General features: G+C 45.1%; 2 protein-coding genes across 2 annotated transcripts; both read right to left on the reverse strand.

Moving 5' to 3' along the window:
* Positions 1 to 1,930: 1,930 nt before the first annotated feature.
* On the reverse strand, positions 1,931 to 2,866 carry LOC121170169 (olfactory receptor 4D2-like). The gene has a single exon (XM_041001146.1). It carries the CDS (start codon positions 2,864 to 2,866, stop codon positions 1,931 to 1,933), a length of 936 nt encoding a protein of 311 aa, XP_040857080.1.
* Positions 2,867 to 9,423: 6,557 nt separating this feature from the next.
* LOC121170054 (olfactory receptor 4D1-like) lies at positions 9,424 to 10,359 on the reverse strand. Its single transcript, XM_041000944.1, has one exon. The coding sequence runs from the start codon at positions 10,357 to 10,359 to the stop codon at positions 9,424 to 9,426; it is 936 nt and encodes a 311-aa protein (XP_040856878.1).
* Positions 10,360 to 20,992: the final 10,633 nt, after the last annotated feature.

A 20,992-nucleotide genomic window follows, 5' to 3' on the forward strand; every position in this document is an offset into this window, starting at 1 on the left:
TGTGTGTATAAGCCCCACAGATACAGAGCCCCTTACTTCTGGGACCATGTCCCTGTCCTTGGTGTGATCTGTATCTGTGAGGCTGGAGACACGACTGCAGGGTGACACCCAGAGCAGCTACTGTCGAGCTTGAGTTCGCAGCCCGCTCCTTTGCTTTCAGCTCTCTCCATCCCAGCTCCTGCAGCCCTTGCTCATGGCTCTCACTGGGTCCACCATGGCCACTGCTACTTGTGTCATCTCAGGGTTACATGCTTCCTCAGGCTCCTCATCCAGGGAATCAAAGCATTTTTTCCCTTGAGTCAGTCAATGCACAGTTGGGAACTTTGCCTAAGAGCCTGTGGGTCAAGAGAAGAGGCTAGAAATATTTAACTGTTAGCACTCAACACATACTTGGTTAATAAATGAACAAAACACACAAATGTCCCAACTTAATAGAGTAGGAAGATATGATGTGTGTGTGACAGGTCCATGCAGAGAGGAAACTAGGCACACCACAGAACTGGGGAAAGGAAACTGACCCAGGCAGACAGCAAGATTGAACTGAGAGGAACAGGTGTTGTGGTGCAAGTGGTTGAATCACTCTTGCACACAATGTCCCATGTTGGAGTGCCAGTAAAAGTGCTGGTAGCTCTGCTCTGGCTCTAGGCTCCTGCTAATATGTCCTAGGAGAGAATGGATGATTGGGCCCCTGCCACCACATGGGAGAATCTGTATGGAGTTTCGGGCTCCTGGTTTTGCCCTGGCCCAGTTGGCTGCTGTGGGTACTTGCGGAGTGGACCACCAGGTGGAAGCTTGGTCACCCTTTCTTATCCCTTTTTCCTCCCTCCTAATTTTCTTCCCTCTAGCCCTCCTCCTGAAGTAAAAAAAAAAAAAAGCAAATACATAAAAAGATGGAACTGACAGAAGTAGGTGTGCAGGGAGACAGAGGAATGGAAAGAGAGATCAGTAACGACAAAGCAAAAAAATTTATAGAGCGTGTTCTATGAGTAAGGTACTTCGACCCACACAAATGCATAGAATATGAAGAAGAAAGGTAGAAAGGGAAAATGGAAGGATGAAGAGAAGGAAGGAGAAAGAGGATTGGAAGAACAAAGTAGGAAGAAAAAAAGAAGAAAAGACTTTTGGTTCCTATTTGTAAGAAGTGTTACTCTGGCAGGTTGGTAGGTGGGAATGGCAAAAAGTGGTCAGGCTCTTACACACTTGGCCCCAAGTCTATGCCCATTCTATCTCTGTGGACTCTTGGTTATGTCCCATGGTCCATACTACAACAGTCCAACCTCTCACTTTTCCTACCTTTGTCACTTCAGTTGCCAGTTGTACTCATTTCCACACCATGAATCAATTATTAGAAGGTTAAATGTCAATGACATTAATAACAGCACTTCTTTTATGAGTTCTATATATTTCTCTTCATTAAAATCTGAGACGTGGAGAACAAATGTGATTTCCTGATCGCTAATTTATTTTTATACCAGTCGGTGAAGAGCACATGAGACCAAAAACATTTAGAGGCTCTCTAGGGTCACACCATGAATTTAGGCTAAAGAGTAAAAATCTGTTCTTGTGTAACAATTCTGTGCACAGATAAAAAGAGGACACTAAGAGGAAAATCAAAATACAGGAAAAATTAAGATAATCTTTTCTGGAAAACTGTGTCAACAATAGAAGACAGTGACTACTAAGAAGCAGGAAGAAACTGTGCAGCCCTGGAAATGGTGACATTTTTTCAGTGTGACAGTGATGTCAAAATGCTTTATCACAAGCATGAGCCTCTGAAGAGAACTTCCATTGTGTGAAAAATCTGAGTAGATTGCCCATATTAAAAACCATCCACTTGTAAGACGAATCCTAAACGAATCTAAAAACCATGAAGAAAGCATGCAGAAGCTCTGTGCACTTTATACAAGGATACACAAGGCTCATTCGATTGTCACTCCCTTTTACACACCAGGCAATGCCGCCCCAATCTCTTCAGTGCTGCCTGCATCTCCTGGTTCCTCAGGGTGTAGATCATGGGGTTAAGCATAGGGGTCATGACTGTCTGGCTGATGGACACTGCCTTGTCCATGGGGAATGAGGTGAAGGGCCGGGCATAGAGGTAAATGCTTGGAATGAAGATCATGGACACCACAATGATGTGGGTGGTGCAGGTGGAAGCTGCCTTCTTCCTCGCCTCCTTTGGATAGGACCTCAGCATCACCAGGATGATGGCATAGGAGACCAGAAGGATGAGGAACCAGATGAAGACCAGCATGCCACTGTTGGAGATCATGAGGAATTCCAGGAGGGAAGTGTCTGTGCAAGCAAGTCTCAGCACTTGGGGGACATCACAGTAGAAGTTGTCCAGGATGTTGGGGCCACAGAAAGGCAGGGGGATCATCAGAGACACCTGCACAATGGAGTGGGCAAAGCCTCCTGCCCAGGAAGCCACCACCAGTGCCACACACAGCCGAGTGTTCATGATGGTGACATAGTGGAGGGGCCGGGAGATGGCTATGAGGCGGTCATAGGCCATCACTGAGAGGAAGAAGACCATGACTCCTCCGAGGAAGTGAAAGAAGAAAATCTGAGCCATGCATCCCTGGTAGGAGATGGTTTTCTGCTCAGAGAGCAAGTCCGCCAGCATCTTTGGACAGGTGACTGAGGAGAAGCAGAGGTCTACAACAGCCAAGTTTCTCAGCAGGAAGTACATGGGCACATGGAGCTGGGAGTCAGAGGTCACTGTGAAGATGATGAGGAGGTTTCCCGTGACCGTGGTGATGTAGACCAGGAGGAAGACCAGGAACAATGAGAGCTGGAGCTCCCGAGTCTGTGTGAGCCCCAGGAACACAAAATACGACACCCATGTGACGTTCCTGAGCTCCATGCTGCCTTGGGGATGCAGCTCTAGTCACTCACGCACATTTGGTCATCAGGGATTCAGATGGCCCAGGTCCATCTGGGTGGGCGAGCACCCTCAGGTGCAGATGTGACACGAGGCACTGCCTGAATGGTGTGTCTGAGGAGTTTAAAAGCTGGGGCAGGAAGGCTCACCCTTGAGATGCTGCAAGGCATCCAGGATCACAGGCAACTCATCCTCAAGACCAGTATGTGCTGCAGTGGAAGGAAGACACTTGGTGCCACTCAGACCTGGAGGCAAACTTCAGGTCTCCATTTCCATGAGAATATACCATGCATAGCTTTCTCTTCTCTGTGGGTTTCAGGTTCCACGTCTGAGTGTAGGAAATAAAAATGGTGCTTAGAATAGAATGGTCTCAAACTAGAACAGAACAACATGCTAAAGACTGCTTTGAGTTGACCAAATCTATCCCAAATATGTGTCAAAGGCAGACTCTTGGAAGCTCAAGAAAATTTTATTTACTGGTTGTTCCGACTGCTATACTGCCCCATTCCACCACACACACAAGCAAGGAGCAACCATGTATATGATGTGAATCATGTAATCAGCCAAGCTTACATCCACGCACAATACCAATGATACAATCAACTGTATGACATTGAGCCGATATCCAGTTGAAGCATCATACACTTTTAAATATCCAGTCAGCTAGAGTCGCATCCTACCCAGTAGTGAACAGCACAACCGGAAAAACAGGACCTTCCAATTAGGACATACAGAAAGCAATTTGTGTCAATCGGCTTATTGCCTGAGCTGTGAAAGAAAAGCAAAATCTCATCCTGGAATGACATAAGCACTCTCACTTCTCTTTCGGGACTGTCCAAGAACCCAAGGTGATGGCAAAGTTCAGGTTATGGACATGTCCCAGAAGTGTTTGAGAAGACCTACCCTTACAGTTGCTGTGTTCTATTGTCTGGGCTGTCACAAGACCCTCTGCAGTTCCTGTGATAGTCCTCCATTTCCTCTGGGAAGCCTCTTCTGTGAGGGCATCCATCCCCCTTCCAGATGCTCACTGTCTGCACTCCTAGGTTGTCAGACAACATTCAGCACATCAAAATGTTGACCAGCTTTCATGCCTCCAATTGTCACCAGCACAGCTCACCCTGGGATGCAACAGTCAGACAGCTCAATCTTGCCATTCATGCTGTCCTGGCATCACTGTTCTTCACATAATCCATCTTCAATAGGATCTTGTGTTGCCTGCAAGGTGGATGCGTAATTTACCAGTGTGTGCACATCAGGGAAGGGGGCCTCTGAACACACCTACGTTCTTGGCAGCGATCCATGAGGGCGCCTCTTAGTGAGTAAGATGCACAGGTGCTTAGTGAAGATGAGAGAAGATGGGGCAGGGAAATGTAGTAGATTGAGAAACAGCATGAATGTGGCTTGAAGGAGACTCAGAGAACCCTTCTGAAAGGACAGCTATTTAGTAGGTTTCACGAAGTCCCGGCCAGGAAAGAAGTGTTGGAGGCAAAGAAATGGAAATAATGGAGAAATAAAAGGACATTACAGGTGAGGTGACAGAACAAGGCAGGAGGGAGACACAGAAATATCGGCACTGGAGAGGATAAGGGGCTTGTTTCCTGGCATGTTCTTCACTGCCCTCTCTTTGTGGGAACGGCTCACTGACATGGCACCTTGCTGTGACTCCTCTTTCCACTCCTCCCTTGCAGTACAGAGCCCATATTTCTCTCCTTTCTTACACCATTGTAAACACATCTCCCCTGTAAGATGGTCGTTTTCTAGCATCATTCTTCATTCTAGCTCCTTCCTCATCCATCTGCATTGTTACTGCATTATCCTAGGAGTCACAGAGCCTGGAACAGCTGACAAGAGAAATGTTGCCCATGATGAGTGCATGAGGTAGGAAAGTAATAGGACCTCCCTCATGTAGACAGTTTCAGATTGATGTGGAAAGCCTCCATCTCTCACCTTTCTTCATCCAAGTGGGAGAGTGAGTTCAGGTCTCACAGTTCCTGATGGTCCCTTCATGCAGCTTCCTAGCTTCCCATCGCTGCCCACACCTGCTATGCACACCTCATGAGCTTTGCCCCTTGGAAGGAGGATGTCCTCAGGGAAGTGACTGCACGGGGCTCAAGAAGAAGAGCTGGCACGATTCCCACTGGGACCCAGGGAGCAATGGGAGTTGTTAAGAAAAGTTTGAGTCCAAGATACTATTTGAGAGGTCTGCCTTGGGGCAAGAGAAAAACACAGGACATTGATAATTGTGTAGTTTCATGAGACATCAGGTTAGCCTGCCCAAGTCAGAAAGGACAAGAGTCTCTTCAAAGAAAACACATTCCAGGACCCTTAGGAAGGACGCGTTTCACAGAAGAGTTGGTTCACATGCTCGAGCGTGCATCACAGTCACCCTTTAAGCCTTGGGGAAGCCTCAAGCCCCAGGACAGGGTTTGTAGAGAAGTGGGTGGTGAGCAGAGCGCCTTCCAACACAGAGCCACATGGTGCTGCTGCTGCTTCTTTGGTGCCACACACGTCAGGGTTCACTGACAATGTTCCTTTCAGCACACTGGACAGCTCTGTTTCTCACAGTGTCATCCAGACAACTGGCTTGATTTCTGTCTTAAAATTTGTATTGATTTGATCTCAGGTTTGGTCAGTGCCGTGGGTGTGAGAGAATGTTGGCTGCGTTGTAAATGACAACTCTGTAAATTCTGTCTCTTGTTTTGTCAACTAGATCTCTAAGTAGATTTCTCCTCCCCTTTCTTCATTCTCTGGCACCAACTGTAAAATTCTAGCACTTTGTGTGTGAATTACCACCCATGAAAGCCCATCAAGTCCCAACACACCGGTAAAAGAAGTGGATTCATAATCCTGGTTGCTGTTCTGGTCCAGGCTACAGTACCTATAGGCAAGCTTGCTGCACTCAGTGGCAAATATTTGGGTTGTTTGTTGAGGTGTTTTGCCTGGGAAGGGGTGAGTGAAACCTTAACCCATTGGCAGGTACGGGAGACAGGCAAGAGTGAGAGTCATGCTGGACTATGCCATCACATCTACCTCTTTTCATGAGTCATAGATGGCTGTTTTCATCAGTCCCAGCTGGCCTAGCCTGCAGTATCCAATGACAATGGCAAGAACAGGGGATGCTGGTTAGCTCAGTCACAGCAGCCACTGGCACACACAGGATCTCTGGCTCAGAACAGGCCTGACTGGGGAAGATAGGGAATGCCCTTGCTCAGTTGTGGTTCCCTCTGGTGAGCACAAGAGCTGGAATGATGGTGACAGTGTGGGCTTGACATTGTTGTAGTTTCCCTTGGAATGGATGTGGATTGGGCCTTGGGTGTGCCAGACTAGACCAGAATCCAACACCCACTGGTGCTTGTTAGAGCCTGGGTGGGTGTAGGACAGTTTTGATTAGCTCTTGGACCAGCTGACCCACACAAGAGCTGTGTCTGGGCATGGACTAGGTATGGTTGGGCCATAACACCAAACAATAGAACCAGAACCAGTGTAGGCTGGATGGGCAGGGCCACTGTTCCTTCCAGGACAGAAGGTAGACTAAGTCAGTCTAGGCCAAGGTTCCACTGGTGTACATGAGATCTGCCAACAGGAGGTGACCTGCTAGAGGAGCTTGGAGAATTGCTTTGTCAGGATGCAGTCCCTGTAGATGAGCAGCCCAGACCATGCCAGGTTACAGTACCCACTGGTATACCTGTGGGTCAGGCCTGGGGGCTTGCCAAGCTGGGTCAGTTCATAACACCCACTGGCAGGTGTGAGAACCAGGATAATGCAGGACAGACCAGGTTCAGCTGCAACACCAGCCAGTCCACATTGGGCCCAGGACAGGTGACTGGTTGGGCTGGGCTAGGTAGTGGTGGCACCCACCAGCATGAGCAAGAACTAGGAACAGGCCAGGCTGTAACACCCACCAACAAATGCTGAGGTGAGTAGTGAGGCTGAGAGAGGGTCCTATGCTGGGTCATTGCTTCCAGTAGTGGTGTGAGTACTGGAACCAGGGACAGAACAGGCTGGTCAGGGCGACCATACCTGTTGGCATGCATGTGAACTGGGTTGGGGGAGAACCAGGCTGGGCTAGCTGCATCCACTCACTTAAGCATGAGCCAGAGTAAGCACAGGCAGATTAGGCTTTGCTGCAGCATCAGCTGACAAGTGCTGGGACTAAGGAAAAGTCCTGACAAGCTAGACTGCAGAACCACCTCGAGAGTGCAAGAGCCGGGTCTGGGAGTGGGCCATTAGGTAAACTGTGGGCACCTCTCTCACGGGCTGCAACTCCCACTGTTGAGCATGAGAACCAGGGCTGGAGGCATGTCTGCCTAGACAGGCAGTAGTACCTGCCAGCATAAGTGTGAGTTGGATAGTGGAGTTAGTTGGGTTGTGCTAAACTCTACAACTCATTGTACACAATGCCCATTAATGTGTACAAGAGCTGAATGAGATGTGGGACACACTAGACCAGTCTGATGCACATATCAGCATTCACAGGAACCAGGGCTGGGAGTGGGCCTAGTTAGTATTACTGGGGGTTGCTCCAACTAGGCAGCAGTTCTCACTGGTGTATGTGAGGGCCGAGTGTGTGGGACAGGGTTGGACTTCACCTCAGCATCCATTGGTTTATGTAAGAGACAGGGTTGAAGATAGAACTGACCCAACAATTAACAACTACCAGTGTGTGTATAGGCTGATGTGGACAATGGACTGAGTCAAACCCTGTATTGATAAGAGGAAATCAGGCCTGGGATCACCTCAAATGAGGTTTCTTTGGGAATCCCCCAATTGAACCACTGGACTCGGAACTCCAACTATAAGAAGAATCGCTAAGACCTGTGGTCTAATCGTGGAAAGCATGTGTCAGAACTGGGCCTGCTTCATGGCTAAGATGGAACAGTGGACAGAATGCCCAGATGCACATGTGGATGTAGCAGTCCGTTGGGACCTGCAGAGGACTTCTCGTTCCATAGTGGAGGAAGGAGAGCAGAACAAATTGGCCAACCATCCCAGCCAAGTGTTGACAGAAACTATTTGGATGAACGGAAACTCTGGGGTGACTGTGTCAGTAGATGGACCTTGGAAGTATTTCCTCATCCTTGGATCGACAAGATCGACAGCATTTCAGAGCTATCAAGCACTTTAACAGAACCCTTGGAGCATGTTCCACTTCAGGGACCCTGAGATGACACTGAGTGGCTGTACCTCATCCCTGGATACTGGGGTGCTTGGGAAGCGAGGTATGACTTCTTCCCTAATCTGCCCACTTCCCCATAGTGTAGGAGAAAGGGAAAATTTGGAAACAATTGTTTCATCCACTTTCCCCTATCCCTCTTCCCTTCCTACCCTAGCCAACTATATAAACATCACAATAAATAAATAAATAAATAAATAAATAAATAAATAACCAAGCAATAAAGAGTTCATTCTAAAGTAAAAGGTTGATATATGTTTACGTTAAAATTAGTATCAGAGACCCACCACAAACTGTGAGAAATTGAATGCATAAAGCTGCCAATAATAATAACCCACCTATAAACCAACTCTACTGTCAGAGGTAGCCACTTCTACTCCCGTGGCTGTGAATCTGAGCTCTAAGCATGGTGAGTGCATGTCAGTAGTGGGGATTCATGATAGCACTGTTTGCAATAGCCAAAAATTGGAAGTAACCCAAATAACAACAATAGTGTGTAGACCTTAGAAACAGGCCAAATAAAAAAGCAAATGCCAGAACATAATTTTCACTGTGACATTTTTACAAAGCTCAAAAAAACAAACCAACACATAGACATATTCATGCGATAAAATTTATTTTTTAAAAAAGCACTGAAACAGACGTGGTAGCCTAGTGGTTAAAGTCCTTTCCTTGCATGCACCAGGATCTCATATGGGTGCCAGTTTATATCCCGGCTGCTCCACTTTCCATCCAGCTCCCTGCTTGTCTGGGAAAGTGGTAGAGGACATCCAAAATCCTTTTTGGACCCTGCATCCATGTGGGAGACCTGGAGGAAGTTCCTGGCTCCTGGTTTCAGATCATCTCAGCGCTGACTTTCAGCTGCTGGTTTTCTCTATCAGCTCTGCTTTAGGACAGGAGAGAAGAACACGAGGGGCTCTCCCCTCCTGACAGGATGAGCACTAACCATTTTGCCTCTGTTTTCCTTTATTTTTCACATGGGAAGAATTTAGAAGAGTTGACATTTAAATTGAAACTGTATATTTTATAAGGTTTATTTAATTAAATATATTAATTTATTTGAAACACATAGCAAAGGGTATGTACGTAGAGAGAGGGAGAGGGAAATGGAGAAGAGAGAAAGTCAGTGAGATCTTCCATTTGCTAGTTCACTTTCCATGTGGCTGAAAGACAGTGGCTAGGAACTCCATCCTGATCTCCCACGTTGGTGGAAGGGGCCCAAATTCTTAAGTCATCCTCTACCCTTTTCTTAGGTACATTAAAATAATAGCTGGAACTTGAACCAGCACATAGCGGCACTGCTGGTGTCACAAATGGTGTCTTAACATGCCATAACAATAGTCCCTAAAGCTAACCTATTCAAATTTTATATTGAGCTGCCAGTTACGAAGTGTTTACCCAATCTCTTCATGGCTGTCTGCATCTCCTGGTTCCTTAGAGTATAGATCATGGGGTTGAGCATAGGAGTCAAAACCGTGTAGCTGATAGACACTGCCTTGTCCATGGGAAATGGGGTGAAGGGGCGTGAGTAGATATAGATGCAGGGGATGAAAATCATGGACACCACAATGATGTGGGTGGTGCAGGTGGAAGCAACTTTCCTCCTTGCTTGCCCTGAGTGGGACCTCAACATTACCAGGATGATGGCATAGGAGACCAGAAGGATGAGGAACCAGATGAGGACCAGCATGCCACTGTTGGAGATCATGAGGAATTCCAGGAGGGAAGTGTCTGTGCAAGCAAGTCTCAGCACTTGGGGGACATCACAGTAGAAGTTGTCCAGGATGTTGGGGCCACAGAAAGGCAGGGGGATCATCAGAGACACCTGCACAATGGAGTGGACAAAGCCTCCTGCCCAGGAAGCCACCACCAGTGCCACACACAGCCGAGTGTTCATGATGGTGACATAGTGGAGAGGCCGGGAGATGGCTATGTAGCGATCATAAGCCATCACTGAGAGGAAGAACACAGTCCCACCTCCTAGGAGGTGGAAGAAGAAAATCTGAGCCATGCATCCCTGGTAGGAGATGGTTTTCTGTTCAGAGAGCAAGTCTACCAGCATCTTTGGACAGGTGACTGTGGAATAGCAAAGATCTATGACAGCCAAGTTTCTCAGCAGGAAGTACATGGGCATGTGGAGTCGAGGGTCCAAGGTCACTGTGAAGATGATGAGGAGGTTTCCCATGACGGTGGTGACATAGACCAATAAGAACACCATGAACAGGAATTTTTGCAGCTCCTGAGTATGTGAGAACCCTAAGAGAATGAACTCTGACACCCATGTGAGGTTCTGGAGTTCCATGAGTTCTTCCCCCACATGCCTACAGAGTAACTATGCAAAGCAAAGTGTTGGAGATGCAATCATTTTCATAGAGTCAAGACTGAGTTGACCAGTGTCACTGTGAAGCAGCACTTCAGATGAAATTGGGAGTCTCCAGTGGGTATAAATGTTTCCGAAGTTCTCACCAACTTATCTCCCCAAGCACATTCTACACTATGTTACTGACATTTATAAATATAACCGTTTTCCTTTTGGGCCATGCTATTCTCGCCCATTGATTCCATGTTTTCATACCTGATGTGCCAAGGATGATGATTTGTGAACCTGAGGCTCCTCAAATATAATTGAACTAGTGAATGAATGTATAAATGAATGTCAACAAATTCCTGTGGTCACAGACAGGATCAACTTGGCACATACATGTTTAGAGGTGTGGAGACCAATGGTGGGAATTGGGGAGGTTACAAATGGTTCATTGTTGAAGAGAAGTATGTGTGAGAAAAAAAAAACTGTCATTACAAAGAAGAAAAAGAAGTAGATGGTCTTGACGGTGTCAAAGCTGGGTGATTAGCTGCCTCCCAATCTTTCCGCTTAAATACTTCTCCAGTGTCATGTGTCATCATAGGCCATCTGCAGGGATAACTCAAGGAAGTCAGGACAGACGCAAAACTTCCTAGAACTCTCATATTTTATATTTAAAATGTGTGATTTTTATTATACTCAAATCCTTGGATAATCTTTCTGAAGAGTTTTTAAATGTCAGTATTGGTGAATAAAACTTTGGCTGCAAAGCATGAGAGATAGAAAGGGTAGAATGAAGTTCATTTACCACTTTGATTACTCTGTGGATGTGCAAGTATTTCCATGACAAAACATAAAAGATAAACAAATGTCTCAGAGATCCTCTAGCTTTAATCTTAATATTTTTGTGTTACCTGGGCATTTTGCTTTGAATGAACTGTGCATAAATTATGACAGGGGGAAGGGGTTTCAAAATATAATAACACATGAAAGAATCATATCATGTAGCAACACAGGTTTTAAAAATTCTTATTGTTGAGTATAAAATGTATTTGTAATATATCCAGATACAAAACCTACAGACAAATTCTTGAGAAATGAAAAAGCCGTTGCTAATATCTTCTGCCCAGGGGCCACGTGGCACTCGGAGCTGCTGTCAGTGACTCACCTGCTAGTGTTGATGAATTCCTGTCCTTTGCTGAAAGCCAACAAGAAACTTGATATGTGCCAAGTCCAGATGGAAGATGTCACCAAAGTTATGAGATGTTGAATGATTCAAAATTTCTCCCTAGTGTCCATTGCTTCTTATTACCTGTGGAAATACAATCATTAATAAATCGTTAATCATGCAAGAAGTTAAAATATAATGGGAAATTTGTTTTATAAGTTGTCAAGTTGACAAATACTTTTTAAAGCATATAATTCTCAAAAAATGTATAATTGTCAGCAGTACTGAAAGTTCAGGGAAATAGATAAATCTAGAAACATTTAAAATATGTGCAAATCCATAAATTTTTTTAAATCCTTCACTCCAAACCCATTCTTCTTCTTTGTTTAAGATTTATTTATTATTTTAATTGGAAAGTCAGATATACAGAGAGGAGGAGAGACAGAGAGGATGATCTTCCGTCCAATGGGTCACTCCCCAAGTGAGCACAACAGTTGGAGCTGAACCAATCCGAAGCCAGGAGCCAGAAGCTCTTCCAGGTCTCCCACATGGATGCAGGGTTCCAAAGCTTTGGGCCATCCTCGACTGCTTTCCCAGGCCACATGCAGGGAGATGGATGGAAAGCAGGGCTGCCAGGATAAGAACCAGTGCCCGTATGGGATCCCAGTGCATGCAAGGCGAGGACTTTAACTACTATGTTATTGCGCCGGGCCCGCAAATCCATAAATTACTTACGTTCTCTGACCAAGCAACTTTTGTAGATACTTAAGGGGGTGGAAAGTTATTTTTGAATGTATGTTTAAGGATATCATCATAACATTATCATAATATTGATAAACTATAAATGATATAGATATACATCTGGTTAATTAATAGTTAAATAAAATATAGTGCCTCCATGTAATTAAATACTAGTTAGTTAAATACATATCCTTAAAGGACATCTAATGAAATATGTGGTTTTATTTACCATGTTGTGGTGTTATTTTATAGAGTTACAAAATATTTTGCTAAAAATATGCTATAAAGGCGTACTTATGAAAGTTCAAAAATGTCAAAATAGTCATCAATATTGGTTATATCTGATTGATGAGATTGTTAGATATATTTTTTCTCCTTTACAAAGTTATTTGTTTCTCGTATTTTGCGAATAGTCACAAACACTCAATGAAACATAAGAAATATTTTCAGACCAAAAAAAAAAAAAAGAAAAGAAAAGAGCTGGAAAACTTGGTGCTCAGTGTCAGTGCGGTCAAGGCTAGAGCCACCTCCAGGTCAGACCTCCATGAAGAGGTGTGAGAACACTGCAGGAAGAGGGAGGAAGCTTGGACAGGAGAGCAGCCAGAGTGAGAGGAGGGCGTGTTCCTATCTGAACGACAGGAGAGATGGCCCCCAGCCCCAGGACCATCACGCATCTACCTGCCTCTTCTCTGCCTTCACAGCGTCACACCAGTCAGCCACCATGGCGCTCCTCCACCTGCACCACACGCTGCTGTCTTTGCCAATCCATAGCTGTCCTCATGCCTTCTTAACTCCGAAGTCCTCTCTAGCACTCCCGGTTTTGTTTATTGTCCTCTCACCCAGCTAGACTTCTCCTTCACACGACATGTATTGTCACCGGGGTACAGTCATTCTTCCTTTGAAGTCACACCATATTGTTCCTCTTGCCTGACTTATTACCATGAACTTTTCAGAGGGTATATGCCTCCCAATTCTGCCCCATTTTATCTGCTCTGCAACGTGGCATATATTCCCTGTAAGATAACATCTTCCTCTAATTCAAAATATTTCCCATAGCTCGTTGTCATTGGCAGAACAAAATTCACATTCAGATGGGATTCCACACACATTGGCCACTACCTTTCCAGATCCACCTACCACCTAGGAGTCATCATTTCGAGTCATCCCAACGTATATTTGCATATTCACTGGGTGCTAGGAAGTGGACTAAACACTAATTCTCATGTTATTCACATGCTTGTAAAGTACAGTGCTACGGATTATCCCCAAACTGTAGACAAGTGAACCATGTCTTAAGTAAAGCATTTGTTCCAGATCACACAGAGAGTAAGCAGCAGAGCTGGGATTCGCATTACATCTGAGCGACTCCAGAATCTCCTCTCCTCCGAGAACACTTGGCTTCATCCAAATGGCTGTCCCCCTTGCTTCCTCAGGGCTCAGTGCTTTCCAGCAAGTGGCTCAACTGCATTGTCCTTCTGTCCTGTTGATTACTCTAACCACCCCTCTTCAAGTAGTAGTTAGCTGTGACTCCACATTGGCATTTTTCAACAAAGCCTTGCTCATAGATGATTCTCAAAAGAATGCCTGATTTTTTGATCGTGGATGGAAGGCTGGAATAGACCAGACCACTGCGAGAGTAGGTATTGGACTAAAGAGTAAGTTTTAAGAGACATTGAAGGGAACCTAAGAATCCCAATTCCCAACATCACCACATGTGTAAACCTAGAGGCTTCATCTTAGCATGTCACCCTTCTTTCCACAAACTTGTAAGAATGCTTGGAAGAGGGCCCGGCACGGTGGCGCAGTGGTTAAGGTTCTCGCCTTGCACGCCCGGGATCCCATATGGGCGCCCGTTCTATCCCGGCAGCCCCACTTCCCATCCAGCTCCCTGCCTGTGGCCTGGGAAAGCAGTCAAGGACGACCCAAAGCTTTGGGACCCTGCACCTGCGTGGGAGACCCGGAAGAGGCTCCTGGCTTCGGATCGGCATAGTATCGGCCGTTGCGCTCACTTGGGGAGTGAATCATCGGACGGAAGATCTTCCTCTCTGTCTCTCCTCTCTGTATATCCGCCTTTCCAATAAAAAAAAATAATAAAAATAAATCTTTTTTTAAAAAAAAAGAATGCTTGGAAGCACTTCTCCCACCTATATAGAGAATAGACAGTAGGGATTCTAGACAGGAAAGAAGATGGGTATAAGGAAGGGACACAAAATATGCATGGAGAAATAGGTGGATTTCAGATCCCTTTTTGTTGTCACTCAATATTGCCTCCTGTCTTTTAGCAAATTAATCCACACAGGATTAAGAGGGGGAAGGAGAAAAACAATTAAGTGGGTACCAAAATCAAGGGTGAATTTAATAGGTCATTTTGGAAGCAGTAGTGGGTTCCTGTTAAACAGGGATTTAAGGAGAAGGAGTAACAAAGAAGTGAAAATTTGGAGTGGGAGAATCAGTGGGCAGGAATAAAAAAGGCAGAGGAAGGGGAGAGGACTGAAAAGGAAACCTTAAGTGTGGGAAGTGTGAGAGTAAAACCTGGCTGTGTTCGCTCCTAGGTGTGGGAAGGAGCTGCAGAGTGTGGGGGGGAGGGGGCGGAGGAGGGTAGAGAGGAGGAAATCGGGGAGAGAACACTGTGTGACTATATCCTGCTGGCCCTCCCACCACTCTCTATCTTAAATTCACCCAACACAGAAGCCAGTGCACACAAATGCTTTGGTCTGAATAAAACCATCTGTCCCCAGATCCCATTCCTCCAGCATCCCTGCCCAGGGACTTGTGCTGTACCTTTTCTCCATCCCATGCTTAGCTCACAATCATCTTTGACAGGAACCTTCTGTGTTGACTCGGCTGTGGGGAGATGCTAAAGCCAACATCTACCTGCAGGCCAAAATGGTCCAGAAGACCTAGAGGCCCCATCTTCCAGGCCACCTTGCTCTGTGTTTCTGCTCTTTGACTGGCCCTCACCTAGACCAGAAATACGTATAGGATTGGCCTTCCACAAAAGGAAGGAAGGAATTCCTCAGGGGATGGAAACTTGTTGAATTTTTCAAATGAAGTTGGTCTCAGGTTGTTCAAGGCTCAGGAGCAGTGGGAGCTATTAAAAAGTCTGTGAGCTGTTGCATCAGATCCCTGCAACCATTGAGACTGTCCTGGGGCCAAAACATCAGGAGGATTGATCCTAGAAATACAATGAAGTAGCATAAATGCCCCCCAAGGGAAGTGAATTTCCAGAGAGGCGACAAGAACCAAAAGCCTTGAGGTCAGCACCACGGACAGTGCGAGGCCTCCACCCTCTCCTGTCACCACTGAAGTTGGAAAAGTAAGCCATGTCATCACAGTCCAGGTCACCCCTGCCAGAGAGTAAACTCTGAAGCCTTTTCCCGTGGACGACCACTAGCACACCTGCCATCCCAGCTTTTTTATCTGTTCTCACAACTGGAGTGTCTGTCTCTCAATATAAATCAACTAAGGTTACCCTCCATGTGTAATTCACACATAAAACTTACCATCTGAAAACGTTCGGTTCACCAAGTTTTATACCCTTAAGCCTGTGTATTCATCACCACTCTCCAGCTCAAAAATCTGTTCGCCATTCCGGAAGAGACCTTGTCCTCTGTAGTCCCTACCCATGCTGTTCTCATCTCGGTCTTGGGCAACCACTAATTTAGTTTTCGTCTCTATAAAATTGTTCTGAACATTTAATGTAAAATGTGATCTGCTAGCATATGTCTTTGTCCTGCCTCTTCCTCTTCATTTTCACATCTAATCCATGTTGAGCATACAGTACTTTATTCCTTTTCAACTAAGATCCCATTATGTGGTTAAGGGTATCAGATTAATGCTGACCCCAGAGAGTGTGTTGGAAAGTGTGTCCTCTTTTGGAAGAGTTTGAGTAGTGTTGGTGTTAATGCTCTTATAAATGTTTGGTAGAACTCACCCATGCAGCCATCTGGTCTTGCAGTTTTGGAAAATTTGGTCTTGGAAAAAATCTGGTCTTGGAAAATTTTTAAATGCTGATTCAATATTTACTTGTTATAAGTCTGTTAGGAGTATCTGTATCTTCTAGAGTTGTTTGTGGTAATTTGCTTCTAGGAGTTTCTCCATTTAATCTAAATTATCCAGTTTGTTGACATATAATTGCTCAAGAACTCCTTTAATTTTTGCAAGGTTGGTAAAATGTCTCTGCTTTCATTTCTGATTTAATATTTTCCTCTTTTTCTTTCATAATTGGTTTTGCTAAAAGTTTGTAAATTTTGCTGATCTTTCCAATGAAGAAATTTTGGTTATGTGATTGTTTCCATAGTTTTTCTTTTCTCTACTATCTTTCTGTCTGGCTTGGTTTTAATTTGTTCTTATTTTTTTCTAGTTCCTTCAAGTGCAAAGTTAGATCATTGATTTAACATTTCTTTTTTTTCTTAATGTAGGCTTTTACAACTATAGATTGTCCCCTAATTACTGCTTTAACTGCCTCTTATAAATGTTGGTGTGTTGAGCTCTTGTTTTTCTGATTTTATCAGTAATTTCTTCTTTGACACGTTTGGTGTTGAAGATGCCACATTTGTGTTATCCTTCACACATTTGTGCAATTTCCAGTTCTCCTTTTGTTATTGATTTCTGGCTTTATTCTTTTGTGGTTAGAGAAGATACTGTGTATGACTTCAATCATTCATATTTAGTGAGAATTATTTTACTGCCTAACAGATGATCTATCCCAGAGAGAGCTCCTGTGCACGTGCAAATAATGTGCATTATGCTCTGACAAGAGCTGTGTGTGTGTCGGGTCTAGTGGCTTATAGTGGCGTATTGATATTACTACAGCTCTTTTTTGATTACTGTTCTTGTGTAATAACTTTTTCTGTCCTTTCCCTTTAAACCCAATTGTGTGTCTTTGGATTTAAAGTGAGTCTCTTGTTAGTAGCTGATAGTTGGGTTGCATTATTTGATCCATTCTTCTAATCTCTGCCCTTGAATGGATTTAATTCATTAACTATTTGAAGTGTCTGCTGGGGATGAAGGACCTCCTCCTCCCATTGTACTGTGAATTTTCTGTATATCTTACATCCTTTTATTCCCCAATTCAGTTCCTCTAATATTCCTTTTGTGTTTGGCTGAGTGAGGCTTTTTTTTTTTACAGTGTAATATTTAGATCTCCTCTTTATTTGCCTTCTTTCTGTATGTTCAAGTTATTGTCTTAGTGGTTACCATGGGGATCAGAGTTAGCATCCTAAATTTTCAACAGTCTCATTTGCCTTAGTCCAAGCCTGTGTGATACTAACTTTGCTTCAATGATGCACTTACCTGCTGTTTCTATCTCATTCGCTCCTTTTGCCTATTATTTTCATAAATGACTCTGTGTCTGCTAACATAGACTTAGAAAACTGCTATGTACGCATCCTGAACATACAGGAAAACAAAGACTTAGCAAAAATATTGATTTTTATTTTACCTATTCCTGTAATTTGAACAGAATTTGGTTTCCTCCAAATCATTCAGAAATATAAGCATCAAAGCCTTAAGGGTTGTGGAACAAGGGTAGAAGATTTGATCTGCTCACTGTGCCTAAGAGGTAGGACTGGTGGGAAGTCTGCCGGTCACTGGAGGCTTGTCCTTGGACAGTAACTCTTTTAAGAGTGTGGTTATTCAAGCTGCGCATGCTTCCTGTCTCTGCCTCCTGGTGTTCCTTGTGACTGTCCCCCTCTACAGCCTTTATTATCCCTTCACCATTTATTATTCCAGAATCCTGATATTAAAATGGCAAAACAGTGCCCAGCGCAATAGCCTAATGGCTAAATCATTGCCTTGCGTGCCCTGGATCCCATGTGGGTGCTGGTTTGTATCCCAGCTGTTCCACTTCCCATCCAGCTCCCTGCTTGTGGCCTGGGAAAGTAGTGGAGGATGACCCAGAGCCTTGGGACCCTGTACCCACGTCGGAGACCTGGAAGAAGCTCTTGGCTTCAGCTCTGACTGTTGCAGACCAGCAGACACAAGATATTTTTCTCTGTCTCTACCTCTCTCCGTAGATATGCCTTTCCAATAAAACATAAATAAATCTTATAAAAATGGCAAAACAGGGATGGGTTCTTGGCATGGCAGTTAACACATCACTTAGATTATGCACACCCCAGAGTGGAGACCCTGATTCAAGTCCTGGTGGCTAACACTTCTGGCTTTGGTTTCCTTCTAATGTGTGCCCTGGGAGGCAGCAGATGCTAGCCGAAGCACTTGGGTCCTTGTCACTGACTCGGGAGATCCAAATGGCTCTTGGGTTTGGCCTGGCCCAGCCTAGTCTGATGGGGGAACATGGGGGACTAAACCAGCAGATAGAAGACCTCTCTCTTTCTCCCTCTCCCACTGTCTCTTCAAATAGAATTTTTTTAATTTCTTTAAAATATATATATATGCTTATATATTTAAAAGATACAATTCAGTAGAGAAAAGGGGGAGAGAGGTAGATAAAAGGGGTGGGAGAGAGAAATAGAGATCTTCTTTCTGCTGGTCCTCTCCAAGTGGCTACAGTGGTAAGGGCTGGGCCAGATCAAAGCCAGGAACTTTCTTCTTCCTAGTCTCCCACATGGGCAGAGGGGTCCAAGTACCTGGACCACCCTCTCAGGCACATCAGCAGGGAGCTGGAATGGAAGTGAAGCATCCTGTATGAATGCTGGTTCAAGTCCCAGCTGCTCCACTTTTGATCTAGCTCCCTGATAATACACCTGGGGAAAGCAGCAGACAATGGGCCAAGTATTTTGGCACCTGCCACCCTAATGGGAAACCCAGATGGCGTTCTCAGCTGTTGGGTTCAGCCTAACATAACTCTGGTTGTTGCAGCCATTTGAGGTGTAAACCAGTAGATGGGAGCTATCTCTTTCCTCTCTCTGTTAATAAATACATAAACCTTAAAATAAATACATAAACTTAAAAAATATTTCCCGTGGTCCTCAATATGCATGCACAAAATCCTCATTGCCTGTGAAGGAGGAGGCAGAGGGAAATGAGAGGTGCCTGATGGACCTGAAACAGGGAAAGTAAGTAGTCAGTAGGTGTTGTCCGGCAAATGTGGCAGGCCAGCTCAGATGACAGCTGAAGCTGGGAGGGGCTCTGCCAAATGCAGTGGAAGATGAATGCAAGATGCCCAGGGCTAAAATTGGAGGCACTGAAGAAGCCTAAGCTACAGGCCCCTCAGAACTGACCATCCAAGACTCACACAGGATGGAGCCCACTGGGAACCAATGCCAACTGATCCAGGTAGAGCCAATCAAGGAAAAGGCACTAGAAGACCCACGTACAAAGATGGTGAGAACAGAGCTAATCTCTGAAATACATCACTACCTGCTTTACTAAAACACAAAAACCACAGAAGTCAGAGAAGTGGAATTCATGCTCCCTCCTAAAGGTACACTCAGTATAACTTGGACATTAAAATGGAGCCAGCACGATAGCTCAACTGGCTAATTCTCCATTTGCAAGCACTGCTGGAATTCCATATGGGTGCTAGTTCGTATCCTGGCTGCTTCACTTTTCATCCAGCTCCTTGCTTGTGGCCTGGAAAAACAGTAGAGGATGGATCAGCCTTGGGATCTTGCACCCATGCAGGAGACCTGTAAGAAGCTCCTGGCTTCAGGTCAGCTCAGCTCTGGCCATTGCAGCCAGTTGGGGAGTGAACCAGCAGATGGAAGATGTTTCTCTCTGTCTTTTCTCTGTAAATCTGCCTTTCCAATAAAAATTTTTTTAAAGCTAAAAAAAAAAAAAAAGTAAAGTAAAGTAAAGTGAGAGCCACCAGAAAGTATCAAAGGGAACTCCCACACAAAGTTGTTAGGATCACAGGCAACTGAGGAGAGCAGCCATGTGGCAGCCCAGGCCCTCTAGTCTTGATGCCTGCGACCCTCTGTGATGCATTCCCAGGGGACTAATCACCCAGGAGATGGGATTCCAAGGGGAGCCTTCCAAAGGTAGTTAACTCACAGACTAAAGCCTTCATGTGCTCCACACCGCCATCACAGACTATCAGAGAGACGGGGTAGTTTAACAAGTAAAACTTGGTTGCTCACATCCCTGGGGTTTGAGAAGTCCGACATCACGGAGCCTTCCTGGCAAGAGCCTTCCTCCCACGTGCTTACACGGAGGGAGGCAGAAAGGCTCTAGGAAAACCAGTCCCCTCCGTCAAGCCCCTTAAGGATATGCGCTCCCTCATGGCCTCGTCACAGCTCCAAAACCCCACCTCCTTCTCTCACATTGCAATACCTGAGTTTTGGAGGAGCCACAGTCGAGTCATGGCAACACCATTGTAAGAGCAGTGGTAAAGGGCGGCTTCGCCTTGTCCCACCGTGAGGACGCTCGGAAGGCGTCCTCTCAGGACACCGCATTGGCCGCCTCCCCGTCTCCAGAACCGTGAGCAATGAATTTCCGTTGCTTTTTGAAGTTACCTGTGTGAGCTATTTTGTTGTAGCCACTTAAGTTGCCTAAGACACAAAAAATCGAGATCAGTGGAGAAAGCAACATTATCAAGCAAATCAGAGCCGCACCCCAGAGCACGTAAGACCCCAACTTCTCCTGCTTATTACACATAAAAACTGAAATCAGAAAGCTCTGCAAAGAACAGCAGCGGGCAGTTTGGGGAAGAAAGGCACAGCTTGTTTAATAGCCAATATAATGGCTAATTCCTTGATTCTTGTTCTTTTATTACCACAAACCCAAAAAGGTCCGATGCAGCAAGTCACACAGGAGGTCTAT

Source organism: Ochotona curzoniae, unplaced genomic scaffold, assembly GCF_017591425.1.
Source record: "Ochotona curzoniae isolate NIBS_2020 unplaced genomic scaffold, NIBS_Ocur_1.0 scaffold_2453, whole genome shotgun sequence".
NCBI classification, from domain to species: Eukaryota; Metazoa; Chordata; class Mammalia; order Lagomorpha; family Ochotonidae; genus Ochotona; species Ochotona curzoniae.

Excerpts from the sequence above, each read along its gene's own strand:
- LOC121170054 (XM_041000944.1), bottom strand. The coding sequence starts at position 10,359 with ATGGAACTCCAGAACCTCACATGGGTGTCAGAGTTCATTCTCTTAGGG.
- LOC121170169 (XM_041001146.1), bottom strand. The coding sequence starts at position 2,866 with ATGGAGCTCAGGAACGTCACATGGGTGTCGTATTTTGTGTTCCTGGGG.